The 20914-nt window shown below is 45.0% G+C and overlaps 1 protein-coding gene across 7 annotated transcripts in view; it reads right to left on the bottom strand.

The window, feature by feature from the left end:
* The window catches only part of HIC2 (HIC ZBTB transcriptional repressor 2), a 165265-nt gene that overhangs the window by 131087 nt on the left and 13264 nt on the right, over nucleotides 1-20914 (bottom strand). Inside the window, exons 1-2 of one of the 7 annotated variants that reach the window (XR_013223627.1) lie at nucleotides 5340-5458; nucleotides 1006-1129 (exon numbers count right to left, since the gene is read on the bottom strand). The exons of 1 other annotated variant lie outside the window; for it this stretch is intronic. Coding sequence is in view for 2 of the 6 variants with exons in the window: in XM_077293433.1 (XP_077149548.1) it covers nucleotides 4340-4350 (11 nt within the window). In the remaining 4 variants the exon portion in view is untranslated. Of the gene's footprint in view, nucleotides 1-1005; nucleotides 1130-4339; nucleotides 4365-4769; nucleotides 4915-5339; nucleotides 5565-20914 lie in introns of those variants that run through there. 5 more of the 7 variants (XR_013223626.1, XM_077293435.1, XM_077293434.1 and 2 more) reach the window with 5 other exon arrangements.

The raw sequence follows: 20914 nt of genomic DNA, 5'->3' as shown, positions 1-20914 counted from the left end.
CACTGCATCCAAAGTGCTGCCGACTTTTGAACACAGATTATTCCGCATGTGTTCATTGAACCATGCGGAATCACAGCGTCCTATACATTGTATTGGTGAGATTTATCTTGCAGAGACCGAGCGTCTCCACAAGATAAATTGACATGTTGTGGCCTGGAAAGACGCGCCGCATGTCCATCTCCTTGGGTCATCTGCAGGCATCTCTGGATGCACAGTGGGACATGGGATTTCTTCATATCCCATCCACTATGCTGCAACATCTGGTCGCTGCAGGTTGGATGCTGCAGAAGTACAGAAGTGTTTACTGAACGTGGGAACGTACCCTTATTTGAGAAGCTAAAATGCAAGTAAAGTCTTAAGTGTACGTTTTTCCCCAAAATACTGGTCAATACAATGTAATATCTACCCCCGTGGATATGTGTGAATGAATCCTAAAAAGGAGCTATAGGTGATTGTATATGTAAACAACATGTCAGATTATGAAGAACATAAATCCATGAAAAGTCCATTTAAGTTGCTAAAATACTTTATATATTCTTTGCTCACCATGATCCGGTGAATTTAGTTTTTTCCAATACTGTATTTATACTTTACATATAGCACATACACATTTGGAAGAGCGGTCTCAGCTGGTAAACGCATTTTAACCTTGCTGACAACTCACACAATGGTTCAGAGTACAATACAATTCAGTAAGGAACTGAACATACAACTTGAACAAAGGTGACCAAATTAACACAGAATGAAGGGAACAGTCTGTAAGATTTAGATCCAAGAAACCATCAAAGAAGCAAGAAAATGATTGTAATAAGTTAGGTTTTGGGATTGTATTTATTTATTTTTAAAGGTGAACAAAGTGTGTAGCTCCTTCTCTGCCAGGACACCGGTAAAAGAGCAGATAGAAACATGTTTGTAAGAGGGAAAAGAATGCCACCCGTGTCATAAGGTTATAATTTCAAACAGGCTTCTGCCTAGAAGGAGAGCCAGGGGCACAAGGAGGGAAAGAGTGACGACTGTATGCTTTACATTCCAGGTGTGCTGCTAAGCCAGTAACATCCACAACCATTACACATTTAGGCAGAGTTATGGATCCCAAGACTTTTCACCTAAATGTGGTGTATTCCAGTCACTAGGAAAACAGGGAAAAAAGTGGAGTTTAGCAGGTCCTGCAAAATGAAACCGGATGTTTTGGCATATAAGAATGTAAGACCATGTATTCATACATTGCTTCTTCTTATGTAACTATAGCAGAGCGCAGCCAGACCCTGTATCACCCCCATATACTGGGATTGTGTACAGCTGCTCACAAATGCTTGCTACAGACTGCTTACAATTTTAGTTCTTAGGATTTGGGATGTGTGTGAACCCTGGATACATAAAGGGGTATTCCGATCTCTTACATTTATGGCATTTGCACAGGATATGCTATGAGTGTATAATGGCTGCGGATACCACAAATGAGACATGGATCTATCTCGTGAACAGGGCTCTGTCGTGCGCAGCTTTCCTTGGAAAGATGGCCGAAAATCCCACACAAATGAAGGTCTCACTTCCATTTTTAATAGGAAATCGGCAGTACTCACACGGAGAATATTTTAAATGCTCATTTGTATTTATTTAGTCACCGTACACTATTTCACTTTTGTTTAGGTCATTGTATAGTGTATAAACATTAATTCCTTATATTTTCACTTTACATCCAGCGACATTTAAAAAAGACCTGGAAAGGGTTGAAACGTAAAATTTGATTTGTTGCTCTATATTCTGCTACCCAGAACTTTGGCGAAATATTGTACTCTAACTAAATAAATACAAACAATTATTTAAAAATAAAAATCTCAGTGAGAATAAGGCTGATTTCTTTCTATTTGACTTAAAGGGAACCTGTCCGATCCACCTTGCCGTCCGATCCACCTCGCCGTCCGATCCACCTCGCCGTCCGATCCACCTCGCCGTCCGATATGTGTGATTAAACTCCCTCCCTAGCCATCACTGTATAACATAATTCATTTAAATAAATGCTTTAAAAAAAAATAAAGAAAAAGCATTTATAACCTCCGATTTCCTTATGCTAATGAGGACTTTGACAAGTCAATGGGGAGTTAGTTGCCCCAGACTAGTCAGCCCTCTTTCTATGTTATCACGCCCCTGTGGGTGTGATAACAATTTGCTCAAGTGGCGTCATCGCCATTCATGCAAATCTGCGCCGATCATTCCGGAAGGGTCACTCACTGTATGTCTGAAGCCGGGTGTAGACTTCCTGGCTTCAGAGACGCATTGCGTATGACCGGAAGCCATCTTCTGAACTTTGGGATATATGCAGTGCTCGGCTCTGAAGCTGGGAAGCATACGCCTGGCTTCAGAGACGCAGCAACGCTGCCGGAATGAGCGGTGCACCTGTGCAAGACTGGCATCAGCTGGCAATGATGCCGCTAGTGTAAATTATGTTATCGCGCCCACAAGGGCATGGAAAGAGGGCTGACTAGTCTGGAGCAGCCAACACCCGACTAGTCAAAGCCCTCATTAGCCCAGGGAAAGCAGAGGTTATTAATTAATTAATTAATTTTTTTAAAGCATTTATTTAACCAAATTATATTATAGAGATTAATCACACATAGCTGAATTCTGCTGGACTGGAGGGCATGGGGGACCGGACAGGTTCCCTTAATTGGGAATCTCCCGTTCAGCCTGCACCCCTCTCTACCCAATGCTGATGTCTTAATAGGTATGTGAAAAACTGGTACAGCTGCCATCAGCGAATCCATCCGTGCATCACCAGTGTCAGGCTATGAATGGGACGCGTGCGATCCATGAAAAGATGGATGCCACATGTAATGGAAACACAGAAGTATGAGGGAGCCAAACACCACCGCACCTACTACACAGCTATGGTGTATCCTGTGCATATACAAATATGCCTGTTTATACAGCACCAACATATTCTGCAGCATTTTACAGACATTGTGAGCCACAATGGGGACAGTGATGACAATCTAAATTCTCTATCAATGTCTTTGGATATGGTGTAAATGTACAAGTTGGGATCACCTCTCTAATGCCAAATTGTTTTAGGAAAACGGAATTCAGTGATATGTAGCAAAGAGAAAGAAAAATGAGCAGTAACGGCCAATCAATGTGACAAGACAGGGAAAAGCAGATGCATTGCTTTGTCATTGGGATACAAAATATTGAAATATTTCCAAATTATATTTTGTATACACAAGAAGACAAGGATATTGACCTTAAAAATGAAACATGCAAAAATAACGTAAATGTGCATAAGGGTCGATGATTGGAGTAAGTCCAATAGCTCATTCAAATGTCAGTGATTTTTCAGGTATGCAGAAAATGGTCTGAATTTCAGTGTTTTGGGTTTTTTTAATTCGATTTTTATCATGTTCCTAACAGTCCATGAAAAACAGACAGCACTCAAATGGCATTCGAGAGCTGTCAGATTTATTCATGGAACCATAAACTTGCATTGGTGAGTTTGATCCGTGGCTCAAATCAAAATTAGACAATGTCTCTATGATTTTGTGCAGACTAATCAGTTCACTTAAACACCCGGACGTGTGACAACATATAGGTACGACTTCTATCTGTAAAAAAAACATGCATAGAACTTGTAAGTGAAAAACTGATGTCTGAATGAGCCCTTACCTGGGGTTAAAGGTCTATAAAAAGAGGAAACTTGTAATGTTGCGTGCGCCTTTTTTGTCAATGGAGAATAGATAGTCATCACGTGCCCCTCATGGCTTACACATGACTTGCGAGTCGCCATGTAGCAGTGGTGAATGCTCCAATATGGCTACTTGGAGAACGGATTGCGTGAATTGGCATTTACTGCTCTAGAGGAATCATCACTAATATATGCGTCCTTACATGTACGAGAAATTTACATGGTTTCTATAATTAATAGAAAAAGAAAAAACCCCGAGGTCCCAAAGGTTATGATGCATGTAGAGAAATAGGCTGACATTGTCCCTGCGCCAGCAGAGAAATAAGCTCTAATCGACACAAGCCACTTTCTCGGAGACAGGGATCAGGAGTGAGAATTCTGTAACACATCAGCATAATTGATCGAACATCTCCGGATATCCAGAACTAATTCACTACATGTAAAACGTGGGCGACCAGCCATAGGGGCCGATTCTGGAGCCGACATCCTAACCTTATTAACGGGGTATAGAAAATGTCATGACATGTCACGATACAAGCCTGGCCGAAGCTTCCAGGTAAGTCCCCCGATCTTATGACGGGCAACGTACAATGGGCACCGCACACACCCCTCCAAGACATAGAAATTATCTGACGAAGCAAATATTGGCCTTCTATTTACCTTAATACCATAGCAGAGCAGGTTCCCATCCCTACAACACACACATGCGTGAGAAGCATAAAGATCGCATACGTAGCAAAGCAACGCTCGCAGATTAACCCTCTCAAGCCTGCAGGAGAGCCTGAAATTCACGCCAGATCAGCAAGTACAGGCACAGACCGATGCCTACAAATAAATAAGAAATGTGACCACATCCAGAAGACAATACTGTCATTAGGCCGTCAGGTACAAGGCTCAGGTGAGCAGCGGAGCCCGCCGCGGAGTAATGGGTGTCAGTCAGCAGGGAAGGAGTTAACAGCCTCTGCCATCGCCGGCAGTAGAGGGCTTTAGACTTGTACATACTGGGAATCCATTAGGGTTACACTAATGTTCTCCTTGTGGCTAATAAACAAACAATATAGAAAGTGTACAGAAACCTAGAAATAGTTACCAATAAGAGCACTGGACCAAGGCTTCCCCTGGCACACATGGGCACCACCTACAAGTGCCAGGCACCCAGGCTCCTAAGACCAGGAAAGTCTCAGGCACCCCTCCTCCGCCCCAAGGAAGCCCACTCTGTGCCACTGAGGTGGGGTGGCTGTGGCCAGCTGGCAGGAGAACTGATGAAGATAAGATTCGCTCCACGCCCACCCCACACACCTACCAGCCACACAACATACCAGCTCCCCTCCCCCATAGCGAGACCAGTATTGCACCCATACACCCACTCTTCCTATGGACGTGCCCTGTGGATACCCACCCCCACCCGTGCACTATTATGCCCGCCTGCACCCACAAAGACAAAGTGTGAATGCATGTATACACGGAGCATTGCTGTCCGCATACACGATCCGTGCCCCCATTACAGCGCGCAGGGGGCCGGGCAGGGCTGTGCACCCATGCACCATCCTTCACACACTGTGCCCCTATGCCAAGCACCAGCCACCACGTCTTCCCTCCGTGCTCACCCTGCCAACAGCTTTCCCCTGAAGCCCCACTCCCACCCGTGCCCCCCGGTTACCTTACTGCATGTGAGCGGCTCTGTCAGTGCAGCCCCGAGCTCCTCATCTCACAGCCACCCGGCCGCCATCTTCCAGCGTGACGTGGGGACTCACCCCTGACCTGCAATATGAACAGGAGCCAGAGAGGAGAGAGCGAGGGAGGAGGGCACGGGGGAGGGAGCAGGGAGAGGAGGGCACAGGACACCGAGGAGAGGGCGGCACGAGTGGGGAATGGCACAAGAAAGGAGGAGAATGGAGTGAGGAAGCTGCAGACGGGGCACAGATGTAGCTGAGGAGGGGGCCGCGGGCACAGGAGTGGCATCACTGAGGGGCTGCAGAGAACGGAGACCTCCACTCAGGCTTCTGTGCTAGCCATACGCATATCGCCTTTGGGTGGTCTCCTCTAGACTATGGCTGGTAAAGGCAGGGGCTCACCTCTGGCCCATGCCCACGTATATTTGCATTGTATTCCCCATATCTGTGGAGGGTTTAGAAGATGCCATTTTGTGGTACCATCTTTGGCCAGGTTCACATGTACACGATGTCTTCTGCTGGACGTATACGCCCAAAGCGGAAAAAAACAACAACTGTATTCAGACATAAACATGGCGGCGTACCCATAGACACCAATGGGCAAAATGTAATAAAAATCCCCTCTATTCAGATGTATATATGGCGGCGTACCCATAGGCACCAATGGGCAAAATGTAATAAAAATCCCCTCTATTCAGACGTATATATGGCGGCGTACCCATAGACACCAATGGGCAAAATGTAATGAAAATCCCCTCTATTCAGACGTATATATGGCGGCGTACCCATAGGCACCAATGGGCAAAATGTAATAAAATCCCCTCTATTCAGACATAAATATGGCGGCGTACCCATAGACACCAATGGGCAAAATGTAATAAAAATCCCCTCTATTCAGATGTATATATGGCAGTGTACCCATAGACTCCAAAGGGCAAAATGTAATTAAAATCCCCTCTATTCAGACGTATATATGGCGGCGTACCCGTAGACTCCAATGGGCAAAATGTAATAAAAATCCCCTCTATTCAGATGTCTATATGGCGGTGTACCCATAGACACCAATGGGAAAATTTAATAAAAAACCCCTATATTCAGATGTATATATGGCGGCGTACCCATAGACTCCAATGGGCAAAACGTAATTTTAAAAAAAAAATGTTCTGTTCACTGTGTTTTGTCAGGTTGTGTTTTTCTGGACTTACAGAAAAGCCTAGTTGACCATGTCGCACCCAAAAAAGGTTAAGTCGAATATGTAGTTTGTCTCCATTCTCGGTGGACATTTTGAAAAGCACTGCCATATGTATATGTTTTTAATGAATTTTGTAGGGAAAAAAAGGTTTAGACTGTCTGGGGTGAACAAAGGAGAAGCTTCACCACACCCCAAGTGTTTCCTGCCTATAAACTAGTAAAAACTAGTTGACAAAATAAAGGTTACTTCTTAATGTAAAATGTATAGAGTTGTAGATAGACGTATCACATACACTAAATGTATACACGAAAATACAGGCAGGCGCAGGTCACTTTTGCATAGATTTTTAACGTATACGTCCGACACACACACACCCTACATCTGCAGGCATACAATGTGAATCTACATGTACACCTGGGTAAATTATGCCACACAAACTTTTACTGTAAAAATTCCAAGTTATACCCCCAAGTATGTCTTATAAACACAGATATTTACTGACCGGCATAATGCAAAAACTGCAAGTACAGTATTAAAAAAAAAAAATAGAACAAGACTAAAAAGTGCACCTTCATGCCACAGAAAATGACTTGATGACTTGCTAGATCACCAGTGTTGAAAAATATTGCACCCAAACTTTAGAACAAACAATTGCGCCATTTGTATTTAGTGTAAGTGATGAAGCCTCATGGGCCTCTCGGCTGTAATGCATCATCCTCATCGCCTGATTGTAGACGGAGACCTATAGATTCTCTTTGCATGAAGCAGCTGAGCCCCCATCTTACTGTTATTTGCATATGGGATACATACATTTTCTGACACTGTGGCAGAGTGGGGGCTGTGCGTCCTTGTGAGCAGGGATGGTCTGGCATTGGTGCATAATAAGGTACAGGAATGATGGGCCACTGCAAACAATTCACCCACCCCCCATGTGGGCAAGCCTGAGCGGCTCCTGCATTGCATATCAAATGTCAGCCATAGACCCTGCTCTGAGGGCTGAACCGATATACTGGGGTTTTTTTGCATCATCTGTAGGGTGTTAAAAAAAAAAAAGGTACATTGTGCTGTGTACATACTAAAATAGATAAGCAAAATACCTATTTTGCATGGGTAGAATAGGTTCTGCAGCACAGGCATAGAATGTATACATTAATGATGCTGTCAATTCAAATAGGTTTTCATTGTAATGCTGTGTGGAACAGCGAAAGGCTGTAGATTATCAGCATATATTATCTATACAATGCCAGGAGGGACATGAGTCAGGAACATGTTCATTGTCATACTACTCTGTAAGTGAAACGACTACATCAGGTTTAGCCAGTGGCTGATGTGCGCCATTATTTGGTGTAATAAATACATTAGATTACATGCAGTCATCTATCCATGTCTTTCAATAAGGCACCCAACCATATTATAGCTCTATACCGGGGGTGTGGAATCTTTTTTTTTTCTGCCAAGGGCCATTTGGATATATACCAACCTTCGGGGGCCGTACAATCTCCGCCCACAAAGTGCATGACTCTGGCACTGGTGTCAGGACGTAATCTTTCATTGCATGCCCTTCAGTGTTCAGTAGTGAACACTGCGTGTGTGTGCTAACAGAGCAAGAAGAAATTAATGAGCTGGTGGTAATCAAACTACAGCTCCCTGCCCAAGAATGGGGTCCCTGAGAATCTGCTCGGGGGCCTGATAAAAGGGCATTTAAGGCCGTAAATGGCCCTGAGGTTCCCCACCCCTGCTCTGTACAATCTCCAAGTTATACTCATCAATAGGGAACCCATAGATGTCTTTGGAACTTTAGGGTCCCGTACAAATCGAAGCACTGCAGTCTGAAACCCCCTTCCTACTGAAAACACATGTATGATCCGCCAAACTGAGCATACATGTGTATGGTGAGTGTTGGCCAAAATCACTCAGCCTTCAGAGGTTGAAGATGTAGGGGTACCCTCGAGTTTCATATATTGGTTTTCTTCTGTTGGATTCAGTATTAATTTAACTAATGAAAAAAAGAATAAAGGAGTTCTGCTACATAACATGGTACTGTAAGGGGGCAACGTGCAAATACTGGCATAGCGTATATAGCAGAAAACATCAACATGGATACAAATTACCAACCCATAGGCTCCCCGTATGCTGCTCAATGGTAACTACGTGATGCATTGTGTATCCCCCCCTTTAGGGGTGAATATTGACCACAATGCCAGGACTGACTGCGGGTCTCCTGACCCAAACTTACAGCCTCCTATGACTATATGAAGCTGGAGATTTGGGTCAGGAGACCTGTGGTAAGTCCGGTCATCAAGATCCATGCACAGAACATGAAATACGTTCACGTGAACATGGTCTTATTAGTACAACATGTAACAAAATATTACTGGATTCTCAAAAAAAATCTGTTACTCTTTGTACATGATCAGTTTGAGATTGCTTTACTGAATGTACTCTAAATAGGCAACGGGCACCGTATTGTAGTGAATTTTATGTTGTATAAATCCAGCATATTTATACAAGATGCTCACTCTTGTGGAATTCGACACATTCATACATGTGCCATGCATAAATGTTGGCAGACTTCAGACTAGACTAACAAGATGTACAACTGTGTACCAAGCTGAAAACACATGCAAGTGTATACTAGTTTTCTAATTTTTACCTTTCACTACTTTAGATAAAGCTATTATTATCTAATTACTAAAGCAAACATTTTATCTAACATTGCGCAACACATGAACTATTATTATGTATTTGGCAACACTCCCAACTGTTGAATCTTTGTTTCATGCCCCATGTTCTCCACTATCCCCAAAACTTTTTATGTGTTTATTTTGCCTTGCTTGATGTAATTTTTTTTATTTGACAAATAGAGGGGTAAAATTATTAAATGAGAATAGTAGGATTAAATTTACAAGGCATTTTTGACAGCATAAAATAACTAGCAGACATAAATACATCTAATAAATTTATTATAAACACAGAAATACAATAATCATAAATATAATCACAAATTAATATTTGCATAAGATATTACCACTGAGCACTCATGGAGGAAAAATGGTAAACGGTTGTAAATATAAAATAAACTAGAATAAAAAATGCTAATGTCAGTAAATGAAATAGACACAACTAGTACATTCTACTAGAAACATACAAGTCTTTCTCACTAAATTAGAATATCATCAAAAAGTTCATTTATTTCAGTTCTTCAATGCAAAAAGTGAAACTCGAAGGCTGTGTGCACATGTTCAGGATTTTTTGTGTTTTTCTTAATGGTTTTTCGAGATAAAATTGCTTAAAAAACGCATAGATATGCATCCCATCATTTATAATGCATTCCGCAGTTTTTGTGCATATGTTACGTTTTTTCCACCAAAAAAACGCATAGCGGTAAAAAACACAGCATGTTCATTAATTTTGCGGATTTCCCACTATATTATTGCATTGTGAGCCTCCGGAAAAAAACGCATAAAATCCACAAAACGCGAGAAAAATGCGATAAAAAAGCATGCGGATTTCTTGCAGAAAATGTCCGGTTTTGTTCAGGAAATTTCTGCAAGAAATCCTGACGTGTGCACATAGCCTTATACTGAGGTGTTAACAAAATGACAAGCTGTATGCTGTTTTACCGCGGTTTTGGGTTGCAGTTTTTAGCCATGCAGTTTGCACAGGGAAAGCATGTAAAATAATTGTTTCTCCACTGTAAAATCTGCACAGCTCTAAATCACTGCATTGGGCTAATAATGAGATGACTATTTACATTTACTGTGGACTGACAATCATCCAATGCATCTTAGGCCTGTCCCACACGTCCAGATAATTCCGGTACCGGAAAAATCGGTATCGGAGTTATCCATGTCCGTGTGCTCACGTGGCACATCAGTGTGGCACACGTGCGGCAGCCGTGTGCCGCCCGTGTGCCGACTGGGTACCACACGGACCGTGCAGGAGACAGCGCTAGAGATAAGCGCTGTCCCCTGCATCTGGTGCTGAAGCCGGAATTCATTCCTTCTTCCCAGCAGCGTTCGCTGGAGAGAAGGAATGAAAAATCATTGTTTTTTTATTTTTTTTGTGTTTAAAATAAAGATCCTTGTCACCTCCCCCCCTCCCACCCCCTGTGCGCCCGCCCTATGGAAATAAAATACTCACCCGGCTCCCTCGATGCTTCCTCTCAGCGCCGCAGCTTCTTCCCCTATGGGAGGTGGAGCCGCATATTCATCACTGCAATGAGCGGCACCACGTGACTGCTCATACAAGAAGAGCTGCGACGCTGAGAGGAAGCATCGAGGGAGCCGGGTGAGTATTTTATTTCCAGCGGGCGGGCGCACAGGGGGTGGGAGGGGGGAGGTGACAAGGATCTTTATTTTAAACACAAAAAAAAATAAAAAAACAATGATTTTTCATTCCTTCTCTCCAGCGAACGCTGCTGGAGAGAAAAAATGAATGGCGGCTTCAGCACCACGCTGGGGGGACAGCGCTTACTGTAGCGCTGTCTCCTGCACGGCACACGGACAGCATCTGTGTGCGGTACGTGTTTTACACGGACCCATTGGCTTTAATGGGTCCGTGCGCTCCCACGAACACTGACATGTCTCCGTGTTTTTCAAACGGACACACGGTCCGTGAAAACACGCTGACATGTGCAGAGACACATTGATTTTAATGTGTCTACATGTGTCAGTGTCTCCGGTACGTGAGAAAACTGACACCACACGTACCGGAGCCATTGACATGTGAAACAGGCCTTAAGGCCCCGTCACACACAACGACGCTGCAGCGATACAGACAACGATGCTGATCGCTGCAGCGTCGCTGTTTTGTCGCTGTGTGGTCGCTGGGGAGCTGTCACACAGACAGCTCTCTCCAGCGACCAACGATCAGGGGAACGACTTCGGCATCGTTGAAACTGTCTTCAACGATGCCGAAGTCCCCCTGCAGCACCCGGGTAACCAGGGTAAACATCGGGTTACTAAGCGCAGGGCCGCGCTTAGTAACCCGATGTTTACCCTGGTTACCAAAAAAAACAAACAGTACATACTCACCATCTGATGTCCGTCTGGTCCCTTGCCGTCTGCTTCCTGCTCTGACTGAGTGCCGCCGTACAGTGAGAGCAGAGCGCAGCGGTGACGTCACTGCTGTGCTGTGCTCTCACTTTCCGGCCGGCAGTCAGTCAGAGCAGGAAGCAGACGGCAAGGGACTTGACGGACATCAGATGGTGAGTATGTACTGTTTTTTTTTTTTTACATTTACGCTGGTAACCAGGGTAAACATCGGGTTACTAAGCGCGGCCCTGCGCTTAGTAACCCCATGTTTACCCTGGTTACCAGTGAAGACATCGCTGGATCGGTGTCACACACACCGATTCAGCGATGTCAGCGGGACCTCAACGATCAAAAAACGGCCCAGGCCATTCCGACACGACCAGCGATCTCGCAGCAGGGGCCTGATCGCTGGTACGTGTCACACATAGCGAGATCGCTACTGAGGTCGCTGTTGCGTCACAAAACTAGTGACTCAGCAGCGATCTCGCTAGCGATCTCGCTATGTGAGACGGGGCCTTTAGACTGCCAGGATTATTCTAAGGGCTCAGTGAGACATCCAATTTCTCCATGTACGAGAAAAATTGTTTTGTTTTTTTTTGGTATCAGAGTTTGATCAATATGTGATCTAAGCATTAGCAGTTTTTTTTCTCATACGTGGAGAGAAAAAAAATGTCTTCACCTTCTCAATCTGAAAATCGTAGCAGTTTCTGATGTCATCCAAGCACGGTCCGATTTTTCCACGTTCTCATTGACTTACGTTGTCAACTTTGATCCAACCCTCGACTGAAAATTGGACATATCTCTGCGATTTTCAACAAGCCTCTTGTTCCACGAAAAATCACGGACATGTAAATTGGCCCATAGAATATCACAGGGTGAAAACCACAGATGGCACTCATACCAAAAAATCAGAAGTCTGAATGAGCTCTAAGGCCTCCTTCACATGTCCGTGTTTCCAGTACGATTGAGATACTGATTTGGCTTTTATCCTAAGTCATATTGCACGACTCGTTAAAGGGTTGATTGTGACTTGTAGGATCGCTACTTCCAACAGGTGGCGCTATAGAGTTAAGTCCTCTTTTTCTCAGAAGAGGCAATTTGCACATCCAGTACGTGTGGCATTCATTTTTTTTCACAGATGCCACATGTACCCATTATAACCTATGCTGCTATACACATCTCCCTTTTCTCCGGCAGCATGGACGACAAGGGCCAATACAAGTCTATGGGTCCATGAAAAACACATACGACACACAGATGGCATCCGAGTGCTATATGTCAGGGGTTTCAAACTGCATTCCTCGAGGGCCTCAAACCATGCGTGTTTTCAAGATTTCCTTCTCATTGCACAAGGTGCTGGAATCATTCTGTGCAGGTGATTAAATTATCACCTGTGCAATACAAGGAAATCCTGAAAACATGACCTGTTTGCAGCCCTTGAGGAATGCAGTTTGACACCCCTGCTATATGTGATTAACATTGCACAGTAAGGCCAGTCTCACACGTCCAGATAATTCCGGTACCGGAAAAATCGGTACCGGAGTTATCCGTGTCCGTGAGCTCACGTAGGCCATCCGTGTGGCAGACGTGCGGCACACGTGTGTCGCCCGTGTGCCGACTGGGTACCACACGGAGCGTGCAGGAGACAGCGCTAGAGATATGCTCTGTCCCCTGCATCTGGTGCTGAAGCGGCCATTCATATCTTCTCTCCAGCAGCGTTCGCTGGAGAGAAGATATGAAAATTCCTTTTTTTTTTTGCTTTTCGTGTTTAAAATAAAGATCTCTGTCCCCTCCCACCTCCCACCCCCTGTGTGCCCGCCCGCTGTTAATAAAATACTCACCCGGCTCCCTCGAAGCGTCCTCTCCGCGCCGCACCTTCTCCTGTATGAGCGGTCACGTGGTGCCTCCCATTACAGTCATGAATATGCGGCTCCACCCCTATGGGAGTTGGAGCCGCATATTCATGACTGTAATGGGCGGCACCACGTGACCGCTCATACAGGAGAAGCCAGCGGAGAGGATGCAGCGAGGGAGGCGGGTGAGTATTTTAGTAACAGCGGGCGGGCGCACAGGGGGTGGGAGGTGGGAGGGGACAGGGATCTTTATTTTAAACACGAAAAACAAAAAAAAAAAAGGATTTTTCATATCTTCTCTCCAGCGAACGCTGCTGGAGAGAAGATATGAATGGCGGCTTCAGCACCACGCTGGGGGGACAGCGCTTACTGTAGCGCTGTCTCCTGCACGGCACACGGACTGCACACGGACAGCATCCGTGTGCGGTACGTGTTTTACACGGACCCATTGACTTTAATGGGTCCGTGTGATCCGTGCGCTCCCACGAACACACGGTCCACGAAAACACGCTGACATGTGCAGAGACACATTGATTTTAATGTGTCTATGTGTGTCAGTGTCTCCGGTACGTGAGGAAACTGTCACCTCACGTACCGGAATCACTGACGTGTGAAACCGGCCTAAAGGAGAAGCTTTGGAATTTAAAAAAAAAAAAAGTGAAACTCATATTATATAGAGTCATTACAAACAGAGTGATCTATTTCAAGTGTTTGTTTCTGTTAATGTTGATGATTATGGCTTACAGCCAATGAAAACCCAAAAGTCATTATCTCAGTAAATTAGAATACTTTATAACACCAGCTTGATTTTAACCCCTTTCTACCATTGGAAGTACTATTCCGTCCATGTGACCCGGGCCCTAATTCCCTTGGACGGAATAGTACGTCACATGCGATCAGCCACGCTCCCAGGGGGAGCGCGGCCGAGTGCCAGCTGATTATCACAGATGACATCCGGCACTATGTGCCAGGAGCGGTCACGGACCGCTCCCGGGTCTTTAACCCCCGGAACACTGAGATCAAACAAGATTGCAGGGTTCCGGTGGCATAGGGAAGCATTGCGCAGGAAGGGGGCTCCCTGCCTGCTTCCCTGAGACCCTGAGTCTCCTCCCTGCAGGCACCCAGATCCAAGATGGCCATGGAGTCCTTCCAGGTCCTGTAGGAAGGTGGCTTGTCAGTGCCTCCTGAGAGGCATCGGCAAGCCTCCTGCACTGCCTGTCAGATCGCTGATCTGACACAGTGCTGTGCAAAGTGTCACATCAGCGATCTGACACTATATAGTGATGTTCCACCCTGGGACAATGTAAAAAAGTAAAAAAAAAAAAAAAAAAAAATTTAAATTCCTAAATAAAAATATATATATATATATATTGTTCCAATAAATACATTTCTTTATGTAAATAAAAAAACAATAAAAGTACACATATTTTGTATCGCCGCATCTGTAACGAGCCAAACTATAAAACTGTGCCACTAGTTAACCCTTTCAGTGAACACCGTAAAAAAAAGGCAAAAAACAATGCTTTATCATCATACCGCTGAACAAAAAGTGGAATAACACGCGATCAAAAAGACAGATATAAATATATAAATAAACATGGCACCACTAAATACGTCATCTTGTCACACAAAAAACGAGCCGCTACACAGTGTCATCAGCAAAAATTAAAAAAGCTATAGCCCTCAGAATAAAGTGGTGCAAAAATAATTATTTTTTTATATAATAGTTTTTATTGTATAAAAGCGCCAAAACAAAAAAAAAATATATAAATGAGGTATCGCTGTAATCATCCTGACCCGAAAAATAAAACTGCCTTATCAATTTTACCAAACGCAGAACAGTATAAACGCCCCCCCCCCCCCAAAGAAATTCATGAATTGCTGGTATTTGTTCATTCTGTCACGTGCCCGAAAATGGTAGCAATAAAAACATCAACTCGTCCCGCAAAAAACAAGACCTCACATGACTCTGTGGCCCAAAATATGGAAAAATTATAGCTCTCAAAATGTGGTGACGCAAAAACTATTTTTTGCAATAAAAAGCGTCTTTTAGGCCGGTTTCACACGTCAGTGGCTCCGGTACGTGAGGTGACAGTTTCCTCATGTACCGGAGACACTGACACACGTAGACCCATAAAAATCAATGCATCTGTTCAGATGTCATTGATTTTTTGCGGACCGTGTCTCCGTGTGCCAAACACGGAGACATGTCAGTGTTCGTGGGAGCGCACGTATTACACGGACCCATTAAAGTCAATGGGACCTCACACGGATGTTCTCCGTCTGGGGTCCGTGTGCGTGCAAGAGACAGCACTACAGTAAGCTCTGTCCCCCCCACATGGTGCTGAAGCCGCGATTCATATGTTCCCTGCAGCAGCGTTTGCTGCAGAGAAAATATGAATAATAGTGTTTCAAATAAAGATCTATGTGTCCGCCGCCCTCCCACCCCCTGTGCGCCCCCCCGCTGTTCAGAAAATACTCACCCACTCCCACGTTGGCTGTCACTCCTTCCTCGCGCCTCCTACTGTATGCAGTCACGTGGGGCCGCTCATTTACAATCATGAATAGTCGGCTCCGCCCCTATGGGAGGTGGAGCCACATATTCATGACTGTAAATGATCGGCCCCACGTGACCGCATACAGGAGAAGATGGGGCCAGACCAGGAAGGAGCGACAGCCAACGTGGGAGCGGGTGAGTATTTTCTGAACAGCGGGGGGGGGGGGCTGTTGTGAATTTGCTTTTTGCTCCCTCTAGTGGTTACTAGTTTTTTGACTCTGGTTTTTTCTGTCATTCCTTTTATCCGCACCTGGGTCGTTAGTTAGGGGTGTTGCTATATAAGCTCCCTGGACCTTCAGTTCAATGCCTGGCAACGTAGTTATCAGAGCTAGTCTGCTGTGCTCTTGTCTACTGATCCTGGTTCCAGTTATATCAGCTAAGTCTGCCTTTTGCTTTTTGCTATTTGTTTTGGTTTTGTATTTTTGTCCAGCTTGTCCCAAATCTGTATCCTGACCTTTGCTGGAAGCTCTAGGGGGCTGGTGTTCTCCCCCCGGACCGTTAGACGGTTCGGGGGTTCTTGAATTTCCAGTGTGGATTTTGATAGGGTTTTTGTTGACCATATAAGTTACCTTTCTTTATTCTGCTATCAGTAAGCGGGCCTCTCTGTGCTAAACCTGGTTCATTTCTGTGTTTGTCATTTCCTCTTACCTCACCGTTATTATTTGTGGGGGGCTTCTATCCAGCTTTGGGGTCCCCTTCTCTGGAGGCAAGAAAGGTCTTTTGTTTTCCTCTACTAGGGGTAGCTAGATTCTCCGGCTGGAGCGTGTCATCTAGAATCAACGTAGGAATGATCCCCGGCTACTTCTAGTGTTGGCGTTAGGAGTAGATATATGGTCAAACCAGTTACCACTGCCCTATGAGCTGGATTTTTGTATTCTGCAGACTTCCACGTACCTCTGAGACCCTCGCCATTGGGGTCATAACAGTTTGCCAGGCCAGTATTAAATGTTTAATGCATTGCAGAAGAGGGATTATAAGAAAGAAGATTCTGAGTTTTTTTTTTTTTTCTTCTTCCCCTTTACCTCAGAGTGGCTATGCTTGCTGCAGACATGAATGTCCAGACCTTGATTACAAGTGTGGACCAGCTGGCTACTCGTGTGCAGGGCATACAAGACTATGTTATCAGAAATCCTAGGTCAGAACCTAAAATACCGATTCCTGAACTGTTTTCCGGAGACAGGTTTAAGTTTAGGAATTTCATGAATAATTGTAAATTGTTTTTGTCCCTGAGACCCTGTTCATCTGGAGACTCTGCTCAGCAAGTAAAAATTGTTATTTCGTTCTTACGGGGCGACCCTCAGGATTGGGCTTTTTCGCTGGCGCCAGGAGATCCGGCATTGGCTGATATTGATGCGTTTTTTCTGGCGCTCGGTTTACTTTATGAGGAACCCAATCTTGAGATTCAGGCAGAAAAGGCCTTGCTGGCTATGTCTCAGGGGCAGGACGAGGCTGAAGTGTATTGCCAAAAATTTCGGAAATGGTCCGTGCTGACACATTGGAACGAGTGTGCACTGGCCGCTAATTTTAGAAATGGCCTTTCTGAAGCCATTAAGAATGTTATGGTGGGTTTTCCCATTCCCACAGGTCTGAATGATACTATGGCACTGGCTATTCAAATTGACCGGCGGTTGCGGGAGCGCAAAACCGCAAATTCCCTCATGGTGTTGTCTGAACAGACACCTAATTCGGTGCAATGTGATAGAAAAACCGCAAATTCCCTCATGGTGTTGTCTGAACAGACACCTGATTTAATGCAATGTGATAGAATCCTGACTAGAAATGAGCGGAAAATTCATAGACGCCGGAATGGCTTGTGCTACTATTGTGGTGATTCTACACATGTTATCTCAGCATGCTCTAAACGTATAGCTAAGGTTGTTAGTCCTGTCACCGTTGGTAATTTGCAACCTAAGTTTATTCTGTCTGTAACTTTGATTTGCTCACTGTCGTCTTATCCTGTCATGGCGTTTGTAGATTCAGGTGCTGCCCTGAGTCTTATGGATCTGTCATTTGCTAAGCACTGTGGTTTTACTCTTGAACCATTAGAAAATCCTATTCCTCTTAGGGGTATTGATGCTACGCCATTGGCAGCAAATAAACCGCAGTATTGGACACAGGTTACCATGTGCATGACTCCTGAACACCGCGAGGTGATACGTTTCCTGGTTTTACATAAAATGCATGATTTGGTTGTTTTAGGGCTGCCATGGTTACAGACCCATAATCCAGTCCTGGACTGGAAGGCTATGTCAGTCTCAAGTTGGGGCTGTCGGGGTATTCATGGGGATTCCCTGCCTGTGTCTATTGCTTCTTCTACGCCTTCGGAAGTTCCGGAGTATTTGTCTGATTATCAGGATGTCTTCAGTGAGTCTGAGTCCAGTGCACTGCCTCCTCATAGGGACTGTGACTGTGCTATAGATTTGATCCCAGGCAGTAAATTTCCTAAGGGAAGACTGTTTAATCTGTCGGTACCTGAACATACCGCTATGCGTTCATATATCAAGGAGTCTCTGGAGAAAGGACATATTCGTCCGTCCTCTTCCCCTCTTGGTGCGGGATTCTTTTTTGTGGCAAAAAAGGACGGATCTTTGAGACCTTGTATTGATTATCGGCTTTTAAATAAGATCACTGTCAAATTTCAGTATCCTTTACCGCTGTTGTCTGACTTGTTTGCCCGGATTAAAGGTGCCAAGTGGTTCACCAAGATAGACCTTCGTGGTGCGTACAACCTTGTGCGCATTAAGCAAGGTGATGAATGGAAAACCGCATTCAATACGCCCGAAGGTCATTTTGAGTACTTGGTGATGCCTTTTGGGCTCTCCAATGCGCCTTCAGTTTTTCAGTCCTTTATGCATGACATTTTCCGGAAGTATCTGGATAAATTTTTGATTGTTTATCTGGATGATATTTTGGTTTTTTCTGATAATTGAGATTCGCATGTGGAGCAGGTCAGGTTGGTCTTTAAAATTTTGCGTGAAAATTCTTTGTTTGTCAAGGGCTCAAAGTGTCTCTTTGGTGTACAGAAGGTTCCCTTTTTGGGGTTCATTTTTTCCCCTTCTGCTTTGGAGATGGACCCAGTCAAGGTCCGAGCTATTCTTGATTGGACTCAGCCCTCGTCAGTTAAGAGTCTTCAGAAGTTCTTGGGTTTCGCTAACTTCTACCGTCGTTTTATCGCTAATTTTTCTAGCATTGTGAAACCTTTGACGGATATGACCAAGAAGGGCTCCGATGTAGCTAACTGGGCTCCTGCTGCCGTGGAGGCTTTCCAGGAGTTGAAACGCCGGTTTACTTCGGCGCCTGTTTTGTGCCAGCCCGATGTCTCACTTCCCTTTCAGGTTGAGGTGGATGCTTCAGAGATTGGAGCAGGGGCCGTTTTGTCGCAGAGAGGCCCTGGTTGCTCTGTTATGAAACCTTGTGCCTTTTTCTCTAGGAAGTTTTCGCCTGCCGAGCGAAATTATGATGTGGGCAATCGGGAGTTGTTGGCCATGAAATGGGCATTTGAGGAGTGGCGTCATTGGCTCGAGGGTGCTAAGCATCGTGTGGTGGTCTTGACTGATCACAAAAATCTGATGTATCTCGAGTCTGCTAAACGCCTTAATCCGAGACAGGCCCGCTGGTCATTGTTTTTCTCCCGCTTTGATTTTGTTGTCTCGTATTTACCAGGTTCAAAGAATGTGAAGGCCGATGCTCTTTCTAGGAGCTTTGTGCCTGATGCTCCTGGAGTCGCTGATCCTGTTGGTATTCTTAAAGATGGAGTTATCTTGTCAGCTATTTCTCCGGATCTGCGACGTGTGTTGCAGAGATTTCAGGCTGATAGGCCTGAGTCTTGTCCACCTGACAGACTGTTTGTCCCGGATAAGTGGACCAGCAGAGTCATTTCCGAGGTTCATTCCTCGGTGTTGGCAGGTCACCCGGGAATTTTTGGCACCAGAGATCTGGTGGCCAGGTCCTTTTGGTGGCCTTCCTTGTCAAGGGATGTGCGGTCATTTGTGCAGTCCTGTGGGACTTGTGCTCGAGCTAAGCCTTGCTGTTCTCGTGCCAGCGGTTTGCTCTTGCCCTTGCCTGTCCCGAAGAGACCTTGGACACATATCTCCATGGATTTCATTTCTGATCTTCCGCTATCTCAGGGCATGTCCGTTATCTGGGTGATATGTGATCGCTTCTCAAAGATGGTCCATTTGGTTCCTTTGCCTAAGCTGCCTTCCTCTTCTGATCTGGTTCCTGTGTTTTTCCAGAACGTGGTTCGTTTGCACGGCATCCCTGAGAATATTGTGTCAGACAGAGGATCCCAGTTCGTTTCCAGGTTCTGGCGATCCTTTTGTAGTAGGATGGGCATTGATTTGTCGTTTTCGTCTGCTTTCCATCCTCAGACTAATGGACAGACGGAGCGAACCAATCAGACTTTGGAGGCTTATTTGAGGTGTTTTGTCTCTGCTGATCAGGACGATTGGGTGACATTCTTGCCGTTGGCTGAGTTTGCCCTTAATAATCGGGCTAGTTCCGCCACCTTGGTTTCGCCTTTTTTCTGCAACTCTGGTTTCCATCCTCGCTTTTCTTCGGGTCATGTGGTCGTGGTGAGGGTTCGGTGACCCCTCACTAAGGGGGGGGTACTGTTGTGAATTTGCTTTTTGCTCCCTCTAGTGGTTACTAGTTTTTTGACTCTGGTTTTTTCTGTCATTCCTTTTATCCGCACCTGGGTCGTTAGTTAGGGGTGTTGCTATATAAGCTCCCTGGACCTTCAGTTCAATGCCTGGCAACGTAGTTATCAGAGCTAGGTCTGCTGTGCTCTTGTCTACTGATCCTGGTTCCAGTTATATCAGCTAAGTCTGCCTTTTGCTTTTTGCTATTTGTTTTGGTTTTGTATTTTTGTCCAGCTTGTCCCAAATCTGTATCCTGACCTTTGCTGGAAGCTCTAGGGGGCTGG

Source organism: Ranitomeya variabilis, chromosome 1, assembly GCF_051348905.1.
Source record: "Ranitomeya variabilis isolate aRanVar5 chromosome 1, aRanVar5.hap1, whole genome shotgun sequence".
Classification (NCBI taxonomy): Eukaryota; Metazoa; Chordata; class Amphibia; order Anura; family Dendrobatidae; genus Ranitomeya; species Ranitomeya variabilis.
This window is presented reverse-complemented; position numbering and strand designations above follow the sequence as displayed.